Source organism: Peromyscus eremicus, chromosome 12 (genome assembly GCF_949786415.1).
Source record: "Peromyscus eremicus chromosome 12, PerEre_H2_v1, whole genome shotgun sequence".
Taxonomy (NCBI): domain Eukaryota; kingdom Metazoa; phylum Chordata; class Mammalia; order Rodentia; family Cricetidae; genus Peromyscus; species Peromyscus eremicus.
The window spans coordinates 46,300,485-46,324,127 of NC_081428.1; the positions used below are offsets into that span (position 1 = coordinate 46,300,485).

The window sequence follows — 23,643 nt, forward strand, 5'->3', positions numbered from 1 at the left end:
TAAAGAAATGCATTGGAAACAGTATTTTTCCCAAAATGTGATTTTCTTCTGAGAGCCAGCACACAGCCTCATATTATAAATTAGGCAGATTAATTCTTGCATGAGAGGAAGAGCAAGTGAAGAAGAGGACACTTGCTTGTGTTGTGATGAATCACTCATGTAGTACCACAGACAGAAATGGCCTGTGGCCTCCCTACACTGCCTTTGACTCGAGAAAGAAGCTTACTTACAAGGACTTCATTTTGAGCTGGGGACCAACCTTCTCGTGCATTTTGATCAACCGGTTATTACTGTAAATGAACATTCCAGCTTGCCTTTGGTCTTCTCTGTGCACTCCAAAGAACAGGGAGATTGTTCTTGCTTTCCTTAATGCCCTAGAATTGTATTTAGAAAGGCAGGTTAAAAGTACTCTATTAAGGCAAAATATGACATTTATAAAAGCATCTAATAATTAAACTCATAAGATAGATATCAAAAGAATGACCTATAACATAGCAGATGTTTTGCAAAATCTGGTAAATATAGCTGATTCTACATACAGCCAAGTATTCTGTATATGCAAATTACTATACAGGTCAAGCACAGCATTCATTCAAATACAAGTCTGCTCATTTAAATTTAAAAGGACCAGAAAGATTTCTATGTTCTCTGGTCTGACACATGTATGGTAGCTGTTGTAGTCAAGGCTCTCTGAAGGACCAGAACTTATAGAATGACTAGTATAGATTACAGGCTGTGGCCTAGCTAGTCTAACAATGGCTGTCTACCAACGGAAGGTCCATGAATCCAGTAGCTGTTCAGTCCACGAGGTTGGATGTCTCAGCTGGTCTACAGTATACATCAGAATCCCAAAGAAATGGGCTGTCATGCCAGTGAAGGAATGGATTTACCCACAAGAGTAAGGCTCCCAACAGAAGGTATGGCCCAGATCAAAGGTGGATCTTCCCACCTCAAAATATCAGCATTAAAAGTGGGTTTTCAAATTCAAATGATTTAATAAGAAAAATTCCTTCACAGGTTTACCCAGTTTCTTGGGTTTTAGTTAATTCCAGATATAATCAAATTGACAACTAAAAATAGCTATCACAAATCTACCCCTTGTCAACTTGACACGCAATCATATCTCCTTATGTCATGCTTAATTTCCAAATATAAACAATAACCAGAATAATTATACCTATCATGATATAACTATTGCACCTACAATCACAAATGCATTATATATTTAACTAGATCATAATTATGCCTAACATAACTATCCCATGTACAACCACAATCTCATTATAAATTTTAGAATAGGTGGCAATATCCCTTAAGGGACATTCTTTTAGTATCTCAAAGCTTAAATAGGATAACCACTGTTATTCTCTTTACTGGTGTTATACATTACATGATAAAGAAATTAAGGAAAGAAAACACAAATGTCCTCACAAACATATTCTTAACAAAATATGAAAGGAATACCTATGCCAAGTATAATCCTCATTTCTGCAACTGGTCATGTGGCCTTAGCTGATAGTTACCTTCTTCTCCTACCCATTCTGTATTTCCTCCACCCTCAGCAAGCAGCTCAGCAAGTCTTGGCTCTTTTCCTGGAAGAATGACCCATCACTTCCTTCCTGGGGGGTCTATACTCTTTATAATCCTGCCTGGGTTAGGTTGTAGTTTCCTACTAACTTTAATCATAGGACATGGTAGCACCAAGAGATGTCTGAAAAGATCTCCTGCACTCCAGACACAATCTTTTGTACCTCCATTGCAGAGAAGCAATCCAATTTCCCCTTGGTAACCTGGATCAATCACCCCTCCTCACACTGTTATCTTGTCTTAGCCTGTTTGCTTAAGGTTACCAGAATCCCAAAGTGTCCAGGGGGAAGTCTGATCTTCCAGTTCAATGGAATGTTTGTTGTGTCTCCAGGTAGGAGTGCTCCCTACTCTAGAACCAAAATGCCTAGGCCAGCAGAACTTAAGGTCACAGGAACAGGAAGCAAACGTTTTCTTAGTGAGTGACTGTGAGTGGAACTATTTCCTTTCCACCCCTTGATTCCTGGACCTGTGGATCCTGGCTATGGGAGAAACTCTCCCAAATATTGGACACTGATTTAAAGCATATACAGCCTTCTGGAGACGCCTACCCCAGCCTTCCATGCTGTTACCACCTAAATGGCACTGTAACTGTGCCTTCAAATGTCCATTCCTTCTTTTTATCAGAGTAGCTGTTTTAGGATGATGGGGAGCACAGGAAGACCAGGTGGATTCCATGATTGTGGGCCCACGGTTGCACATCTCTGGCTATGAAGTGAGTTCCTTGGTCAGAAGCAACACTATGTGGAATACCATCATGATGAACAATGCATTCTGTAAGTTCATGGATGGTCATTTTGGCAGAAGCATTATGTGCAGGAAAGGCAAATTCATAACCAGAATAAGTATCTACTTCCTGTGGAGGGAGTGCTTCAATGTCAACCTGCCACCACATTGTTGTCTGGTCACTCCGGAGAATGGTGCCATATCTCAGTGCTTGTCTTTGCTGTTGGCAGATCTGGTACTCAGCAGCAGCGGTAGCAAGGTCAGCCTTGGCAAGTGAAACTCCATGCTGTTGAGCTAATATATAAGCTCCATCTCTGCCACCATGGCCACTTGGTTTATGGGTCCACCAGTTAATGACAAGGGTAACTAGGGAAAGAGGCTGACAGACCACAGAACAGGTCATTGTATCTACTTGATTACTGAACTCCTCCTTGGCTGACATCACCATTCAATTAGGGTTTAAATGAGACACAAATATCTTCACACTCTTCACTCATTTGCAGAGATCAATCCACATACATCTTTCCCAGATTCTCTCACCAATTTTCCAATCAAGTGCCTATTCATCCAGCTAATCCATTGACTGCAGCACGTGAACCAGTGAACAATTGCACACCTGGCCATTTATCCTTCCAAACAAAATGTATGACCATGTGACTGTCCTACGTTTTGCCCACTGTGAAGATTTCCCTTCACCAGTGTCTTTCAGGGTTGTCCCAGAAAGGTGCTGTAATGCTGCAGCTCTCTACTTCTGGGTGGTACGTGCATTAACATGCAGAACCAGCAGTCAAGTAGGACCAAGTCTTCTCTTCTTCAGTCCACTGATCATAAGACACACCCCATGAGGCAACAGCTTCATGCTTGGGAGGATACAGTACTCTAACAGGAGTAGAAACCATAGATATTTGGGCAATTTCTTCATGTAACCTGTTTGTGCCTTCAGGACCTGCTCTAGACAGATCACATATATACCGTTTCCATTTAATTATCAATTGCTGCTGTGCATGTCCTACTTTATGGCTCAGTGGGTCAGATAATACCCAGCTCATGATGGGCAGCTCAGGTCACATGGCAACCTGGTGGTCCCTGTCAAACTTTTAGTTTCCACTAAGGCCCAATAGCAGGCCAAGAGCTGACCATCAAAAGGAAGATAGCATTTGCAGGTGATGGTAGAGCCTTACTACAAAATCCCAAAGGTCTCCTCTAGGATTCACCAGCCAAAGATTCCAAACATCATCCCTATCTGCCACTGACACCTCAAGTACCATTGTGGGTCGACTAGATTATATGGTCCAAGTTGTAGGGCAGCCTCCACAGCATCCTGAACATGTTGAAGTACCTTCTCTTAGTCTAAGACCCACTCAAAGGTAACAGCTTTCCAAGTCACTTGGTGGATGGGGTGGAGTAACACACCCAAATGAGGAATGTGCTCTCTCCAGAATCCAAATAGGTCCACTAAATGTTGTGCTTCTTTTTGGTGGTGGGAGGGGTCAGTGAAATAACTTACCCTTTACCTTAGAAGGAATATTTCTGCATGTCCCACACCACTGACTCCTAAGAATTTCACTGAAGTAGAAGGCCTTTTGAATTTTGGTTGGATTTATTTCCCATCCACTGATGTACATATGTGTTACAATTACATCCAAAGTGGTTGTTGCTTTCTGCTCACTTGGTCCAATCAGCATAATGTCATCAATATGCTGTGAAACAATGTGATATTTTGTGGAAGAAACAGATAATCATTATCCCTTCAAACTAAGTTATGACACAGGGCAGGAGAACTAATCTATCCTTGAGGCAAAACTATAAAGGTATACTGCTGCCCTTGACAACTGAAAGCAAATTGCTTCTGGTGGTCCCTATGGACAGGTACCAGAAAAAGGCATTTGCTAGATCAATAGCTGCATACCATGTACCAGGAGATGTGCTAATCTGCTCAAGTAAGGACATCACATCAAGTACAGCAGCTGCAATCGGAGTCACTACCTGATTGAGTTTCCAATAGTCAACACTCATTCTCCATAGTCCATCTGTCTTCTGCAGTGGCCAGACAGGAGAATTAAAGGGATATGGGGTGGGAGGCACCACCCTTGCATCGTTCAAACACTAGATGGTGGCACTAACTTCTATAATTCCTCCAGGGATGCGTTTTTGATTCCCTATTTTCCTTGGCAGAGGCAACTCTAAAGGCTTCCTTTAGTCTTTCCAACCATAATGGCCCTCACTCCACAAGTCAGGGAACCAGGGTGAGAATTCTGCCAACTTCTAAGTATGCCTATCCCAATTATACATTCTAGGACTGGGTGAAAAAAAAAAAAACCACAGAATGAATTTAGAGACTCACTGGACCTCAGCCAAAACTCCACTGACTAACACCTGACCTCCAGCAGTCTGAACTTTAACTGGAGGGCCACAATGTTTCATGGGATCTCTCAGACTCAGCATTAATTCAGAACCAGTACTCAATAGACCCAGGCAAGTCTGATTGTTTCCTTCCCCCCAGTGTACAGTTATCCTTTTAAAAGGCTGTAGGTCCCTCTGGGGAAGGACTGGAGAAAGGCTAACAGTACACCTCTAGAGGAACCAAAGAGTTCTGGGTCTGCAAACTGGATCAAGTCCAACAATTGGTTTATGAGCCAAGAGTCCCCTTAACAATAATCCAGTGGAGCCTTTTGTTCATTTGAAATTTTTTTCTGCTTACACACATGAAACAAAAATGCAGTAGGCTTCTTATCTATTTCATGCTTGGAAACACCACATATCAAATTGATTAACCAGTATCAAAGATCCATATGAGACCTGCCACCATAAAAATTACTTTGCCTGTGCTGATCATTGTGGGCCAGACCATTATGGACATTGCTTTGTCTCTGATGCCCATTATGGCAACTATGATCACCTTGCCTTTGGCCATTCAGTACTGCCACCTGGCCCTTGCCACTTCAGGGCCCAATTTAACCCACTGCATTTGATTCATCCAACTGAGCAGCAGCATCTTTGACCCTAAATTCTAGCACTATGAAAAGGGCAACAACAAAGCTCTTCAAATGTGCTGGTGCCTCTCTCACCATTTTGTATCTTACAGGATCAGTGATGAGCAGGTCTTCTGTGCCTTGGCATTGCGAAGGATTTGGTTTTACACAGCAAACCACTCTAATATTGCAGTTTCCCCGAGCCTTAAAAATCCCTTCATCAACACTAAACCAAGGGATATTAGGCATCTCCAGCTCCTTTGCAGTAAGCCATCTTTTGACAAATGCTTCAGTCAACCATTCAAACAAACTTTTAAGAACTTTTTTAACTGTGCCAAGCTTCCACGTTACACCTAGAGTTTCCACATAATGAGCCCATATCAATAAACTCAGCCTGATCCAGTTTTCTGTTTCTTCCACCATTATCCCACACCCTTAAATTTCATTCCCACATACACTCCCCAGACTTCTGCTTGAATGAGTAAGTAAACTCATTAAGCTCTTCAGTAGTGTAGCATACCTCCTCATGGACCACATTTTCTCCCTCCCCTCGGGGAGCCTGCTTAGCCTTAAGTCTGGTTATAGGTCTAGAGGCAACTATTGGCAGGGCCTGAGGGACATCAGTATTGTCTTCCCTGACATCTCCTTTGGAGAAAGTCATTGCTAATTTACAGGATTAATTTCCTTTGTCAAAGGGAGAAAAGGCAATGTTTTAGGGGTGAAGGGAATGCATGTTCTGCTGAGGGTAAAGAGACTATTTTCTTGGGTGAAATAAACCCTTGAAAATCTGAGGATTCAAAGTTCTCAGCCTCAGTAGGTCCTCCCACACCCTGTAACAATGGGATCCAAGTTACAGGATCCCATTCTTTGCCAATTAATGTCCTTACTTTAACCACAGATACCCTCTGAGGCTGGGACTTGAATTTTTACTGTAACTCAGCCAACCTTTTTTTTTTTCTTTTTTTTAGTAATTTATTTACTTTTATTTTATTTGTACTACTGTTTTGCCTGCATGTATGTCTGTGTGAAGGTGTTAGATCTTGTAGTTACAGAGAGTTGTGTGCTGCCATGTGGGTGCTAGGAACTGAATCCGGGTCCTCTGGAAGAGCAGCCAGTGTTCTTAACTGCTGAGTCATCTCTCCAGACCCTAATTCAGCCACTCTTATAATGAAGGCTTCTTGTTGATTTTCCACAACTTGAGCTCTGAGGCTGCTGGAGAGAAGATTTTCTTCCAGGACACATTTAGAAACCTTTAGACTGTTTCTGTGCATCTGAGCTGGTCAATGTTGACACTGAGTTCACTGTTGGCCTTCACCATATTCTGAGATGGGAGACGTTGCTTGATTTTAGCACGTAACTCATTCTTTTCCTTTGTCAGTTTACCCAGAGATGCTAGGAACAACCAACCGGCATCATTATTTTCCTTATTTTTTCACAAATTGTCAAAAGTGTTATATACAGAGTCACCAACTCCATTGCCTGTCACAGTTAGTGAGTCAGGACAATCAAATGCATTTGATTCCTTAACTTTGTAAAATAGTTCACCCCCATGGGCTGTCACTACTCCCTGAGTTCCTGGGAGGGGCTTTAGTAACTATAGATGTTAGCAAATAAGAAAACCTGTTCCAGATACTTTTTAAAAGTCCATCCTTATACTTCTGTGGCTCTAGAACACTTCTGGTAAGAGTCCAGTAGTTGTTCAGTCCATAAGACTGAATGTCTCAGCTGGTCTTGCCAGTGAGATCGAGGAAGGTAAGCAAAGAGAGGAAGCTTCCTTCTCCCATGTCCTTTCTATAGGCTGACAGTAGAATGTGTGGCCCAGACTAAAGGTGGATCTTTCCACCTCAAAAGAGCTGGATTAAAAGTAGATCTTCCCACTTCAAGTAATTTAATTAAGAAAAATTCCCTTACAGGTGTACCCAGCCAATTACGTTTTAGTTAATTCCAGATGTAGCCTAGTTGACAACATAGAACAGCCATCACAACAGTATTACTGAAAAATGATAACTTGGTTCTTTAAAAAAAAGTTGGTGGTGGCGCACGCCTTTAATCCCAGCACTCGGGAGTCAGAGCCAGGCGGATCTCTGTGAGTTCGAGGCCAGCCTGGGCTACCAAGTGAGTCCCAGGAAAGGCGCAAAGCTACACAGAGAAACCCTGTCTCGAAAAACAAAAAAAAAAAAAACAAAAAAAAAAAAGTTCCTGACACTGTATGTGTTTCGCACTTGCGGTGTGTTCTCAAATTCCCAAATAATCTATGGAGACTGCACTGTGCCAAAAATATATTCTCTGGCTTTCTCTCTAACACTTGCCAAAACTCAAAAGGTAAGTAAAGGCTAATAAAGTGAATTTACATGGCAACAGATAGGCTAGGACTACTAGTTTTTGTTCGTTTGTTTGATTTTTTTAAAAAACATTATCCCTCTACAAATTAAGTGTTAAAACAAAAAATGAGAAATAACAGAATGTGATATAGACTGCCATGGTACAAGGAGGCTGCTGGAACTGTGGAACACACCTGGATGTAAGAAGCTGACTTGGCTCACATTCACAGGCAACCAAGAGCTACTTGAATACTGTGTCACACCAGCAACATGGAAAAATGTCTGCCTAGCCACCGGATATGGTGAAGACTAAGACAGGATTTTAGAAATAAATTTGGAATGATTAGAGGTATAACAAATCTTCCCTTCTCAGCCCCAACTGGCAACAAATAGGATCTTTCCTCTGCTCTCACAGGTTGACCTGCTGACATGAGTTAGTGTATTATTACCTAATGCTAAATGCATTTATACCTAAGGTAATATACAGATCAAAGCTGTTCTCAAAAATCTTAACAACGAGATCCCAATTCTGAAACAAACTAAGATATTGACAGTGCAAGGGTCCCAAGACAGAGCATTAAGACATATGACATCATCGTCCCATGGTAAGGGGCATGCTGATTGTCTAGAGTTAAAAAGCACAGGTGTGGTAGTACACATCGTTAATCCTAGCATTCGAGAAGCAGAGGCTAGTGGATCCCTGTGAGTCTGTGGCCAGCCTAGTCCATATTGTGAGTTCTAGGCTACATAGTGAGACCCTCTCCAAAACAAAATGAGAAAACACAGTATTTTCATGACATAATGCCATTACTCTATATGCTAAATTTAAAAATTAGTTTAAAAATTAGCACTCTCCAATAAAACCATTCAAGGCAACAGCCATTATTGCCAGTACAGGTTAATAATTTTAATATATTTCACTATGGCTAGAAACAAGTTATCCACAAAGTTTTTGTTTCTGAAGACTAGAAATCTTAGTTTTCAATAGAAATTCCAAGGAAATTTAATTTAGATAATTTTGGTAAATCCATAACATCTTAAATTTACTTTTGACATCTGCATGATTAACATTTTAAGCTTATATTTAAAGTTATAAATATATGACCGAAACTAATCACTGTTACCTATAAGGAAGTTTCCCAAAGCTCTCAGTTTTCAAAGTCTGACTTGGTTTGTGTAGCAGTAACTATTTGTTTAACTTGCTTCAAGTCCAACTTACAAACATCAATAGTTGTTTTTTTTATAGCCTTGCCATTTTTATTTTAAATACACATACGTGATACATTCCTTCAAGTGTTGTTTCTTGAATATGAAGCTCTCTAAAACAGTGGTTCTCAACCTGCAGGTCACGACCCACTTGGGGCATCGAATGACCCTTTCACAGGGGTTGCCTAAGATAGTAGGAAAACTCAAGATATTTACATTATGATTCCTAGCAGTAGCAAAATTAGAGTTATGAAGTAGCGACGGCAATAATTTCATGGTTGGGGATCAAAACAAGAGGGAACGGTGTTAAAGGGTCACAGCATGAGGAAGGCTGAGAACCACTGCTCTAGAGTAAAGGAAGATGACAGGAACAGCGAAGCGGTCATGTGATTGCCTGCTTGGGTGTCTTCAAACAGACATCCTCATCAAGTCTAAACTGCCAAATTCTTGAGGGTTTCTGGCTTGTCTTCAACACTACATAGACACTAATGTATCCGTCAATAATAACTTCATCTGTGTTTTACAACATGTCTTGGTTGGGGAAGCTTCATCCCACTAAGATTTACTATCATAATAATCCCATGCTAATAGAGAGAAATTGTCATAATAGCTCCAGATCTGCCCACTTAGAAAAAAGAACTTGGCACAGCATTGGAGAAGGTCCTCACATACAGAAAGCCTGAAGCCTTACCTCTGTTTCTCTCGAAGATTCTTATGCTTTGCTTCCACATCTTCCCGAGCTCTCTGCAATCCATCCTGGAGAAGGAGAATTTAGTTGAGTAGAAATAAAAGGATATGGAATTGATGCAAACTGAGCTGATACCCTGTCATCTGAAGGTTCCGGGGCAGCAGTGACTGCTCAGTTGTCTAATGCAGTTCACATGATAGGAACTCCACAGACGCACAGTTAATAGGTTATAATCCAGTGTTTCCAGAATGCACACTGGGCCCTCCCTGCCTTCATTTCACTCCCTATATGGTGGTCGATGGATTTTGACACAAACTACATGAAAACCTGAGTAAGGTATTCAGTGCATATAGGCTCTGACTTTTGTCTGAGGGAACAGGAATCCTAGATTTTGCGATCACTTAGGCATATTTCAGAGAGAAAAAGTAGTAATAACTTTTGTTAGTATCCCTCCTGGCATGTCTCCTCCTTATCAAATTCTGGACTAACACTTCCCAAATGTTCCCTTTATAGGTTCCTCAGGCTTTTTTCTTTTAGAGCACACTAAAGCCAGCCGACAGCTGTCTCTCTTTTAATCTGATATACACTGGCGTACTCCCCGATCCTTATCTCTAGTATGTTTCCATTCCCTCTACTTTAGGCTGCAAAGGAAGAGTTCATTATTACTGTTCTCATAGACAAGAGCAGGCTTTTCTGGAGACTAGTCAGGAAGAAAAAGAGATCAGTAGGAGACAAAGGGGGACAAAAGAGGATAATGGAGGTGAATGTGATCAAAAGGCATTATATGCATGTATGCAAATGTTATAATGAGACTCATTATCGTGTGTAACATATGCTAATTAAACCTTTTTTTTTTTTTGAAAAAGTATAGACATTGCCACCTTTAATTCCTGTACTTGGAAGGCAGAGGCAGGCAGATCTCCGTGAGTTTGAAGGCAGCCTGGTCTACAGAGCTAATTTCAGGACAGCCAGGGCTGCACCAAGAAACCCTATCTCAAAAAACAAACAAACAAACAAAAAGACATATAAAGAGCTTCACTCGCCACAGATGACCAATGGTATCTCTTGGTGGTGGCACTCTTTGGGTGGCTGCATCACTGATAGAACACCACTTCCACTATCTTTCAAGTTAAAAATGGGGGTGGGGTGGGGATAGAGTGCAAAGAACTTCAAATAAAGCTGCTTGGAAGCATGGAAGAAGAGGTCAAGAGTTCGGGTCATTCTGCTTTGCTGTCTTCTCTGCACTAAAGTGACCAGGACACTTCAGGGCTACAGAGCTCTGGTCAAAGACAGCCCACTCTTCCAGGCAGAGCACTCCGCACAGGGACAGACAGAAAAAAGACCCTGGCCCACGAGAGTCTTTCTCTCAGTTCTCATATACAGAAGGCAAAGGCACTGATGCTCTTGGGGGGGGGGGGGGGTTAAATTACAAATAAATAAATAAATAAATAGATAGATAGATAGATAGATAAATAAATAAATAAGCTCACATTATAAATAAATGAATAAACAAACAATATAGGTCTACTTTTTCCTTAAAAATGAAAGCAAGAACGTAAGAACCTTGAGAACGCCCTGATTTTGCTTTGTTTGGGACACCAACACACACCAGTCTCTGTCTTCATCCCTTCTGCGTGACAGATCGGCTGGAGACTTTATTAGACAGAGCCCTGACTCATGGAGCTAAGGCCAAATCATTGCACAGATTGATTGATTCAATCTGTAGAAGAGGCGACAGGGAAAGCGGACGGCAGTGACTGCTCTCCACATTCCTGCTCATCTCTCTGCACGAATGCAAGCAGCTGCAGTGCCTCGTGCATCACCACAGTGGAAGCACTATGCCGTGGCTTTGGTAAAAGCCGACTTGCAGTGCATATCTTGCAGCGATATTCTTTTTTTTTTTTTCAGTTAGCTGCGGTATGCTATAATTAATAATTATAGTTCTTTATAATGTGCCTTACTCGTGGGCATATTACATGGATTACAGAGATTGTTTATGAACTCTGCAAACTGACTCACAAGAAAGGAGCTTTGTAAGCTGGAAGCATTGTGATTAATATTCATAATTATGGTCTATGATTCCTAGCACTGGGAAGAAGGATTGCTTATTAGCCCTCTTCTTGCATTCCCCATTTATCTGGGTCCATGGAGAGCTACAATTTGAATAGATATTTCTGAGGACGCTTCATAGGCTAGATATTTTTCTGCTATCTTTTCATTATTTTCTTTTTCTTGTACTGCTTTCATTTTCATTTTCAACAAACCGGCAATAAAGCCCTTTCTCCCTGCTCCAATTTCACCCCAGATTCTGATCATCTTTGCTCACCTCACCCTTCTCCCTTCTCTCTGGGTTTCCTCTCTCTACACTCACCTCATCTGTTTCCCTGTGCTGAAACTGCCTTCATCTTTTCAGCTTGTCTGTATTTGAGTTTAGAAAGTACGTGATCAGGGACAATGGGGCAAAGGAGAAAGGCAAGAGTCATTCCTTGCCACTGAGGATGACTTTTTGCAGGTCGTACCTTGGCGGAAGACAAAGACATTCTGTTGGGCTCGTTTCCTTTGACTTGCAGTTCTTTAAACCTGAGTTCAGCTGGAAACAGAGGCATCACAGTCACAACACAGAGAGATTCTTCCAAGCCATTTCTAAGCACGTCTTTTCTATACTTGTAGCCGTGACCCCCGCGGATGGCACAGAGACCACAATCTGAAACCACCTGTTCCTCTCAGAGATCTTACTCATTTTAACTCTGCTATCTGAGGCAGATGGAAGATGCTGTTGTGGGTAACAGTGCCTGCTCGGCAAGCATCAGGAGCTGAGTTTGAATCCCAACCACCAACCTAAGAAGCAAGGAAAGACTGCCTGTTTATACAACTCCAACACTGTGGGGTAGAGACAAGCAGATCCAGAAAGCTCACTGACCAGCCAGCCAAGTTCAAATGGAAGGGTGAATGCATATCCCAAATAAGAGGCAATTTTCACCTTTAACATGAGCTAACACAGCATCCTGACATCCAGAGTTTCTACCATCTCAATTAATTCATAATACGTTGGGGACTGTTCTGGCTAGCTTTATGTCAATAAGGCACAAGCTATAGTTATCTGAGACAAGGGATGCTCAACTGAGAAAATGCCTCCAGAAGATCTGGCTTCAGGAAAGCCTATAGGGCATTTTCTAAATTAGTGGTTGATGTGGGAGGACCCAGTCCATTGTAAGCAGGACCGCCCTGGTGGTCCTGAGTTCTATAAGAAAGGAGGCTGAGCAAGCCATGGGAGCAAGGCAATAAGCAGCTCCCCTCCATGGCCTCTGCGTCAGCTCCTGCCTCCAGGTTTCTTTCCTGTTTGAGTTCCTGCCCTCACTGCTTGTAATGATGAAGTGTTATATGGAAAAGTGGATGAAATAAACCCTTTCTTTCCAAAGTTGCTTTTGGTGTTTCATCATAGCAACAGTAACCCTATCTAGTACAGGGTCATACTTAAGATACAAATTATAGTTCAGTGAGATGGCTAGGCGGTAAAGGTGCCTGCCAGCAAACTAGACAATCTGAGTTGGATCTCCCGAACCTGCATCATAGAAGGAAAGAAATTACTCCTGATCTACACACACACACACACACACACACACACACACACACACACACACACACAGTGGTAAGGGAGCTACATTGACTGACAGTAACAGTACCCACAATGCCTAGAGCAGTGTTTTCCTGAGAATAAGTGCTCATTCACATTTGCTAAGTGGATGACCATAATGATTTGGATGGAGAAACCCATATACCCATTTTTATTGCTGCTTCTGCCTCCTTAACTTCAGTTTTAAACTTCCCTTTGAAAGAAGATGGAGCATACTGGTACTTTCTGGAAAGAAGAAAAGAATATAATCAAGTCAGATTATCATTTTAAAGTACATTAATAAGAGAATATTCTTCAATAAGACTATATACTCCAGAGATAGGCAATTGTTAAGAAAGAAATATTCATTGAGTAAGTCCCATCCAGCTGGTGCATTAGCAGACTTTATACCTATGAAAAAACATCACTTCTCTTTTAATGCATGATAATTTTACTTCAGGAAAATTCATAGTCAGGAAACTACAAGTCAAGAGTGAGATAAAAATCTCTTCCCACACATGTGTTCGCTTACATGTAAAACAGGAAAACTCTCAAAAAGGGAAGACGAGATCACCCAACTGCTCCATTGTCAAAGTTTCTCTTTAGTATACATAGTCCTCTCACTCAGATCATCATTGACACTGGATAAATGACTTCTCCCAGTCCCCAAGCAATTATCTCTACCTGGCAGGCTCAGAAAAACACGTAAAAATTCATTTGACCTACTAAAAGCCCCACTTTCTGCTGCATTGATGAAGAATCCATTTTTAAGGTCAATTGTTTCAGAATAGCAAGAAGGTTCTAGATTAATCAAGGAAAAAGAAATGTATGTACATACACCTATGTATCTGTGAACTCAAGGAAAACAAAACAGGAGGAAGATCGGAGTGGGGGGCACCTTCCCAAGAGCTGTTGACCAAGGAGGTTCCAGAGGCCCTCAAAAGAATACAGGCCATTGCTCCTGCTGTTGGTCGCCCACAAGAACAAGCTGCTAAGACCCTACTGCTAAAGGTGACACATGCTTTAGTCACAGGACATTGAAAAAAGCAAGCTGGAACTGGTCTGGAAGCTTCCTCCCTGCTGGCTAGCTTTCACTGTGCTGGAAGGTTCTAAGGAGGCTTCTGGGAAGAATTATCATCAATAGTGTCACACAGCTGTGGACTCCAGCCAGGCACAATGAGCCCACTTGTGCCACAGTGGCAGTCTGTTATGGGAGTCGCTGACTGCCTTCGTGCTGGACTTGATGACTGCTCCATGGGAGAGAATTCACATCCAGTAGCACAAAAACCTGGCCAACAGCCTACAGCTTGGGGCAGTCATGGGCCCTAATGGGGAAGCTGGTGTTGTTATTTTGCTAAATGAACACAAAGCGCCTGTCAAACTGTCTCCTAAATAGCTATGTTTATGCTCACAGAATAGTGCTACTGTCTGCTTTGGCCGGAGAAGCTTTTCTGCGGTGGTCAGCAGAGACCACAGAAACTCCTCTCTTGTCAAAGCACAGAGAATAAATAACTTGGAATGACAAGACATAAACAGCCCATCTATAACACTATCTCCAAGACTCAGGGAGCAGTGCAGAAGAATCAGAAAAAGTATAAGCATCAAAGAAATTGAGTGAATGGAAAGTATGCATGGCTAACTTCTGAGCATGACATGGCGGCTGTAGTCTTGAAGGCCCAGCGGCTACAGGTTAATGCTAAGATCAGACCCATCGGCATCCTGCCGTGGAAGTGGGAGGGGCTCATGGGAATGCACCACTCTTTGAGGATTTATGCACAGATAACACCTGCTGGAGGCATGAGCTGGATAGTTGTTTTGTCAACTTGACACAAGCCGTGGTCATCTGGAAGGAGGGAACTTCAACTGAGAAAATGCCTCCTTCAGAATGGCCCATGATCATGTCTGTGGTATAAATTCCAGATAAGTGATTGATGTGGGAGGGCCCAGCACACTCTGGGTGGTGCCACCCCTGGGCAGTGGTCCTGGTTAGTATAAAAAAGCAGGGTGAGCAAGACAGTAAGCAGCTTTCCTTCCTGGCCCCTGCTTCAGTTCCTGCCTCCAGGTTCCTGCCTTCAGTTCCTGCACTGATTTCCCTTTATGGTGCACTAGAAGTATAAAAATGGAATAAACCCTTTCTTCCCCATGGTCATGATGTTTATCACAGCAATAGCTGAGAAAACTAGGACTGGAAATACATTTTCATCAGTGGTATAATAAGTTCTCACTCATGGTCCTGTAGACAAGCCTAATGAAATTCATTCACACACACAAACACACACACACACACACACACACACACACACACACACAGAGAGAGAGAGAGAGAGAGAGAGGCATGTATGCATGCACATGCACACACACACACACAAAGGTAGGAGGGGTTGCTTGGGAAGAGAAAGGAGATTAACAGAGACACGAGAAAGTAATAAAAGTTGAAATATATCATGTTCATGTGTGAAGGTGTCATAATGAAATCCATTGTCATTACAAATAATATATGTTAATAAAGAAAACTCAAAGAAGAAAAGCTTCTTTGTGAACTAGGGCACTCTGATGTGGTTAAAGCTACAGGCACTTAGAGAGGATCCTTGGAACCTGGCTCTTAAATCATCATAGAAAGAAACATTCTAAAATGTCAGGCTTACAACTCTCACTCTGTGCTTTTTTTGCCTCATACTCCTATTGACTCAGGAGCTCATCAGTCACTCAACGTCTCATTTTCAAAAGCACGGGACAGCCAGTTTTAAGTGTCAACATGACTGGGCTACAAGCTGCCCAGAGAGCTGGTAAAATGTTTCTTGTGAGTGTATCTGCGAACATGTTCCTGGAGGAGTGGATCATTTGAAAGGGTAAGCCAGCAAGGAGAATCATTGTTTGTCTTTACACTGAGTGTGCTTTACACTAAGTGTGCATTGCACTAAGTGTGCCCCAGGGTGGTCAAACTATAGCCCCTGGGCCAGACTGAGAGCCACTGGCTTCTTCCAAGACAGCCTCACGTCTAATACACCTTTTTGAGGGTTTTTAAAAAAAAGGGGAAAAAATATGCAAATGTGTCTATGTACTTACTAACATGCTTCCTACAGAAACAGCCTAGCAACCCATTGGCAAAAGCCTTTAAATCATGGCCTCATCTAGAAATGCTTTTATATGTTCTGAGTTTTTAAAAGTGTTTTTATTAAGATTTGTTTTTGTTTTTATTTTTATTTACTGGTATGTGCCTATGTATTTGTCACATGTGTGTGGGTGCCTGCAGAGGCCCATAGAGGATACCAGATTTCCTGAAGTTAGTTAGCAGACTGTTAATGGGTGGTAGGAGCTGAACTCAGGTCATCTGGAAAAGCAGCAAGACCCACTGAGCCGTCCCCCCAGCCCCATACACTAACTTCAAACAATGTAAGCAATAAAATGCAAATTCTTCATTGATTGCTGATACAAACAGGTCATGCATCAATTAAATGGTTGGTAGCTAGAGTCTGTTAACAGTGTATTGATGATTCTCTTCCACTATCTAAACAGATGCAGTACAGACGTACACAAGACACAACAGCTTCATGATCAACTGGACTTCCCAGAGTCTTTCTAGGAGCATAAAGTTGAACCAATTACGTTTGCAGCAATTCCGTTTCATCTGTTGCTGAATGGTACCAATCTCACAGGGTTGTTATAGGAAGTAAAATTTTAACACGTTAAAGAACTTAAAGCAATATTGGTTCACGGTATAGGTTGTTAATATCTAATCCCTCTAGTTTGTGCTTTAGAGAAGAAATACATTGGGGACTGAAAATGAATTGCTTTTCTTCTCATAACGTGAAAAACTTGTAAAATTTGATGAGTAACTAACATGAAAATGAAAATATTTTAAAAGTAACTAAATATTTGGACTGTATGCTTGCCCTTTTTTTTGTCACCTTGTCACAAGGTAGTCATCTGAGAGAGGGAAACTTCAGTGAGAAAACGCCTCCTAAAGATTGGGCAAGCTGGCCTATAGGCATTTGCTTAATTAGTGATTGATATGAGAGGGCCCAGCCCATGGTGGGTAGTGCCACCCTAGGGTTGGTAATCCTGGGTGCTACAAGAAAGCAGGCTGAGCAAGCCATGAAGAGCTAGCCAGTAACAGCACCCTTCCATGGCTTCCGCATCAGTTCCTGCCTCCAGGTTCCTGCCCTGTTTGAGTTCCTGTCCTGACTTCCCCCAGTGATGGATGGTTACCTGGATTTATAAATGAAACAATCCCTTTCCTCCCCAATTTGCTTTTGGTCATGGTGTTTTTCATAGCAACAGAAACCCTAACTAAGACAGACTGGCTGTGTGGCCCAGTGGGAGAATGCTTACTTAGAATACCCAAGGACCTGGGATCTAGCTCTAGCACAATAAAAACAAAACACACAGCAACAGGAAAACCAAATGGCATCCTGTATTCTTGCACTGCAGGTTCAACTGGCATTTATTCTAAGATCTAACTTTGTAGCTCTCATTATTAACTTCCATGTCCATTTTGAGTGAGGCTAAGATTGACCACTGAGAAGAAATACCTCTAAAATCTAAGGTGACGTTATAATCAGTCTGTTCCCTTGATTTTTCTTTTACACTGAATATTGCTCATTCAAATCATAACCTTGGTGTAGTCCAAATTAGTCTCTACTATACTCAGAGAACAGCAAATCTAAGTTTGAAGGCATACAATTATTGGTGACCATATCCTGAAATTATGATTTGCTTTTAAAAATCATGTTCTAATCATAGACTTTATCTGGTTTGAATCATTCATTTTAGGTCAAATTATATTTTACAATCAAAATGAAATTAAGGGGATATTGTTTAAACAATGAAGCAATTTTTCCAAGAATGTGAATTAAACGATTCAAGCATTTTTTTTTTTTTTGTACAAAGTGAAGGTGGCACTAGAGGTGCCCACTCTGCATTGGTGCTTAATTTAAAATAATTGGCTGAAAACTGAGTGAAAAACAACCTGATCTCAGACGATCTGCAGAGTGGTCTATAACTTCAACTCTGGAATTGTTTGTGACAATTTAAGCAAACTCTGTGCGTACATTTCTAAAATTTTAAGGTGGTAAATCTGTCCATGCCCACAAACGAAAGAACAGTTGTTCGAATCTCCACTCCCGAAATGAAAGGCTCCTCTTCCACCGCCGCGCTGGTGCTTCTTTGTGTATCCCTGGACTCCCTGCTAACGATATCTCAGAGGAAAAGAGCTGGAGTAACCCATCCATCCACTGGAGCAGAGGGAAAGGACTCCCCGTAGCTCTTAGTTTCTTAGTCCCTCACCTGAGGCCACAGGATGTGTGGAAGCCCTGGCTCAGGCCTCTTATCTCAGTGGCTAGGGTTTTTCTCACATCTACCCACTTCTGCCCACACCTCAAGGGCAAGGTGAAGTCAAGGCAGCTGGAAGGGCTCCTTCGACTTGACTCTCTGCATACCCAAGTACAAAGCCGTGATTGGGGAAAGGTCGGGTATGCATCCAACCCTTCACTGTAAAAACAGCCTGACAGCATCATGCCGGACTAGCTCTGTCTTCTGTCCAGCCATCCCAGGTCTGCCTCCCAGAACTTTACCAATCACATGGCAGCCTTTCATGTCTGCATTCTGCAGAGTCCTCTCCCCTCCATGGGAAAATCCTCAGGTCTCTCAATGGTCTGTGGCAGGTAGCTAGTCCCCAGGAAAGAGATATATTTCAGCAGCATGTATCCCTCCCAACAGATCTGATTCTGGACTTCTCCCTCTAGACACAGTTGATTAAGTACTGTGACTATTTTGTTCTACAGCTAAGTTCCATAACCACATTTAGCAACCATGACACACTACGAAATAAAACCAGCCTTCTGGGTCAATTACAGCACCGATGCACTCTTTCATGTAAATCCCTATCAGGTCTGTGTTTACATAGTACAGTGTTAAAAGTCTAGAGGCTGATCTGTCGATTATTCACCTCATATTTGCTTACTGAACTCCAACCCTTCACACCGTTTCTGGTACTGCTTATACGATCTATCTCCACTAGGCCAGGGTCAGCTATGAATTAAGAAGCATTCACGCTTGGCTTTTTTAGTCAAATTCCTAATGAAAATACTGAAGAGAGTATGATGAAGGAGAAGAAGCTGGTGGCACCGAGGGACACACATCTGTATAACAGCTGCTTCCTGGCAGAATGGAGCCAAGAATGTCACTTCGGAAGGTGGATGCAAACATACCAGAATGGGAAGGAACATCAATTGTTCCACAAAAGTGATTCAGGTTTAAAACTTAGCCTACTGAAATTTCCTCAGGAAATGGAAACAAATCCATCTTCTAATGGTTTGAACATTTTTGTTAACCAAACTCACTAAGAGGAATCATTTGAAAAGATGGGCTGATTCATCCGGGAGCTCCTTGGTACCTCCCACAAGAAGGAGACTGATGGAGAGGAAACATGTCTGATATTTACTAGGCAATGAACAGCCTGACATGGTCTCAGCCTGTGCACACTTTACTTTCAAAAGATGAGCTTCAGTATAAACAGAAACCAAAATTAAATCTCATGAGAAATCCACTGGTGTTTAGGGAGGGCACAGAATCAAAACGATCTGTATTTTTAATATTACATCTCTGTGAGGAATTTTAAAGCCCCAGGCTAGAAGCTGATTTTTCATGACACCATGACAACATAATAGATGGTGAAGGTCTTTTATCAAAAGTTAATGTGATATAAGAGGAAAGAGCACCAAATTTGGATTGGTTTAAAAAAAAGCTCAGAGCCAGAAGATTTGCGTTTTTGTGTACATCTCTAACATAATGATGATTTAAAACAAAACAAAACCCCAAAGAATCACTTCAGAAAATAATATAGGTAAAGAGTACATATTTAACCAGCATGCAAGCATTGTTTCTCCCAGTGGATGGTAAGCTTCTTAAGTGAGAATCACTCTCCTGTGTACACTGCACTCTGACTCACAGATTAGGCTAATCTCTTGTACAAATTAATGACCACCCAGAAAACACAGCAGAAGTAAGAAAAGACCATTGTAACTGCATGAATGAGTGGGCAAGACCGATTCCATATCATGAAAATTCAAGCTTAATTTTTACATTAAAATATATAAAAATAAGAGGCTGGAGAAATGGCTAAGTGGTTAAGAGCACTGACTGCTCTTCCAGAGGTCTCTGGTTCAATTCCCAGCACCCACATGGCAGCTCACAACTGTCTTTAATTCTAGTTCCAGGGATCCAATGCCCTCTTCTGACCCCAATGAGTCCTGTGGTCAAGTGGTACATAGACACACATGCAGGCAAAATACCCATACACATAAAATGATAAAATAAAAATAACTAAAAAGAAGAAAACATTTAATTCATACATACATATTATAAATGAGTCAGGTATTTTATGTCCGCTCATTCTAGATGTATACCATATACAAATGTAAGTCATGCACTGCTTCATGATAAGGATACTGTATTATAGTCTGAGAACTGTGTCATCAGCCATAGAGTGTCCTTACAACACTAAGACACTAGTGTCACCATTAAGTGGTAAAAATCCTATGGTATCACTATCATATAAACTCATCCTGAAGAACACCATTATATGTAACAATACCGTATGAAGCTTAATAGTTCAAATGTACTACAAAAACAGAAAACACATCCAATTGTGTTCTCTGCATGGAAACAATGACAACTAATGCACTAAAGTGAATAAGCAATTCCTATTAAGGGTCCTTATCACACTTAGCATATTCCCTACACAGTTCAGTCTTTCCTGAGAGCAATGTGAAATGCTTACCACCAGCCGATGCCTTCATCTTGAGAATTTAAGGAGTTATATCAATTGTATATGTAAAAACCCCGGGAAAATAATCAAATGGAAACATGTTACCTGGGTTTGTAAAGGGAATAATATAGGTGCTTTGTCTGAACTCTTTTGGCTTGAATAAATATTCTCATCCGAGGATCAAAATACAGAATAGCTGTGTAGGCTCTGAAAGACCGTCTCTCTGGAAGTCTGAAATAGAGAATGCCAAAGGTCACAGAGTAGAGAGGACACTTCTCTCTGAGAAGAAAAAATAATCAAATGTTCTACTACTAAGCGCTGTCTTAGTTATTTCTCTGTTGTTGTGATAAAACACTATGACCAAGGTACCTGATATAAGGAAGAGGTTACAGAGGGATAAGGGTCTATCACAGCAGGGCAGCAGGGCACCAAGCAGCAGGCATGTTGGCAGGAGTAGCAGCTAAAAGCTTATATCTCAAACCACAAACAAAAAGCAGGGGATGGCCTGGGCTTTTGAAGCCTCAAAGTCCACAGCCCCAGTGACACAGCGCCTCCAACAAGGCCACACCCCCTCCTTCCCAAACAGCTCTACCAACTGGGCATGTTCAAACATGTGAGCCTATGGGGTTCATTCTTAGTCATATAATCTGGATGCTCCCAGAAACTTCTTTCTAGAACTAAGGATGCTGCCCATACCAGCAGATCTTACAACACTTACTGCATTAAGTCTCTCAACAGAAGGCAAACATAGATAACAAATTTTTCAAATTTGTTGGCAACTAACCAATTCTAAGAAGACATATCCATCACAGAAAATATACTTTACATTAACTGACCCAGCAAGTGACCTAGAAGAACAAAATCAAGCGAATAAACAATGTAATCTTCCTGCTCAAACATAAGTGATTGTAGGCTCACACGAACAAAAGGAATTTCTGCTAAGCAGTTGTGAACAGAGAAATACAATGAAAAAAAGTCTTATTGGCTTTCCGAATTATGAAAGGGATGTATACGACTGAATTCCCCATGTACAACAAGTATTAAAGTAACTACTTCCGGTCAGCTGAGAGGAGACTCTAACATGATGGGTGAAAGAAAGAAACAGAAGAATGAAGGATAGCAAGATAACAAATCAGGAGTAAAAACCATGTCAGCAGCCTGAGGAAAACTCCTGTGGTAAACTGCATGCTGCTGGGAAGCTTCTGGGACACTGAGCTTGTTAGCAGACCTTAAATATTAAAGTCTACTTGTGAGCTGTAAATATTCTCCAATTAGACAAGAAACACAGGACAAAAGCAAACTGAGCCCGGCTTAAGAGGTGCCGTGCTGTGTTTCTAAACCACAGAAAAGGCTCCAAGGTTAAAGAGAGAGGAGGGAGCCGTTCTCCCTGGTCCAGATGGAGATGATGAGATGGAGCTATGAGTCTATCTGAAGGATCAGCTCAGCAGGTTCTCAGTCCAAGGGCAGAGCTTCAAGGGACTCTGGAAACTGAGGTGAAGCCCTAAATAATCCAAGGCTTTTCTGGGAAGATACAATTTCCTTTGGACACCATCTGAAGCTCAGTAAAAGATAGGAAGTTTCTTTCAATTGTTCAAATTTTCTGACATAAATTATGTCAAAGTACCTAGTATGTGGCAGCTATGTCATAAATATCAATGAACTTTTTAATTTACTTCTAAGTTAGCATACTAAGTAATGAGTTTCTTTATTACAGCATTATCATGCATGTATGTCATCACTAATGCACTTTTAATGTAACAAGAGAAGCTATATGCATTACAGTATTGCACTATGATTGTGCAGTTTTATTTAGTAACCCAGGGGTTAGACAATTAAGTATCTCTTCCCTTAGTCAAGAAAAAAAAAACAGTAGTTCTTCTAATGCTATAAACATTCCAAGGTATCCTGCCATTGCTGAAATCTTTTCTGAATTGTGATTTGCAATTGCCCAGAAGCTGGGAACTCCTTATTTGTAGACGTCTCAAAATGGACACACCTGCCAGGCGGTGGTGGCGCATGCCTTTAATCCCAGCACTCGGGAGGCAGAGCCAGGCGGATCTCTGTGAGTTCGAGGCCAGCCTGGACTACCAAGTGAGTCCCAGGAAAGGCGCAAAGCTACACAGAGGAAACCCTGTCTCGAAAAAAAAAAAAAAAAAAAATCAAAATGGACACACCATTGTCATCTGAAGGTTAAAATCAAGAGTAATTCAGAGAGACTGCAGATTCTAATCAGTGGTAGAGTGTGCTTGCCAAGTGAGCACAAAGTCCTTGATTCAATCCCCACTATAGCAAAAACACCACTATTTAGAACAGAGTTTATGAATTGGAGAAGTATGGTGAGAATTCAAAGTGATTAAACAAGTTCTGGTATACACAGATACCGCTCACTTTCTACACACACACACACACACACACACACACACACACACACACACACACAATGTATGAACAATAGGAACAGTAATACACAGTAATACTTCTGTTTGTTTTGAGGCCCAAAATGACTTTGTTTTTTAGACAAAAATCTCTGTGTAGTCCTGGTGCTTGCTCTGTAGACCAGGCTGTCCTCAATCCCACAGAGATCCTCCTGCCAGCCTTTCCAGGTGCTAGGATTAAACATATACATCACCATTCCAGTCCTTAGGATGACTTTTGTCCTGTAATCTTCTTGCCTCAGCCTCCTTAGGACTGGGATTACAGATGTATCACTATGCCTAGCTAACACTTCTATCTGTTGATGCTGCATTTATTAATTCAATACATAT

At 41.5% G+C, this 23,643-nt stretch overlaps 1 protein-coding gene across 1 annotated transcript in view; it reads right to left on the reverse strand.

Moving 5' to 3' along the window:
- The window catches only part of Morc1 (MORC family CW-type zinc finger 1), a 140,100-nt gene that overhangs the window by 76,105 nt on the left and 40,352 nt on the right, over nucleotides 1-23,643 (reverse strand). Inside the window, exons 9-13 of the mRNA XM_059277734.1 lie at nucleotides 20,984-21,109; nucleotides 13,277-13,356; nucleotides 12,017-12,087; nucleotides 9,501-9,565; nucleotides 231-374 (exon numbers count right to left, since the gene is read on the reverse strand). Coding sequence (XP_059133717.1) covers nucleotides 231-374; nucleotides 9,501-9,565; nucleotides 12,017-12,087; nucleotides 13,277-13,356; nucleotides 20,984-21,109 — 486 coding nt within the window. The remainder of the gene's footprint in view (nucleotides 1-230; nucleotides 375-9,500; nucleotides 9,566-12,016; nucleotides 12,088-13,276; nucleotides 13,357-20,983; nucleotides 21,110-23,643) is intronic.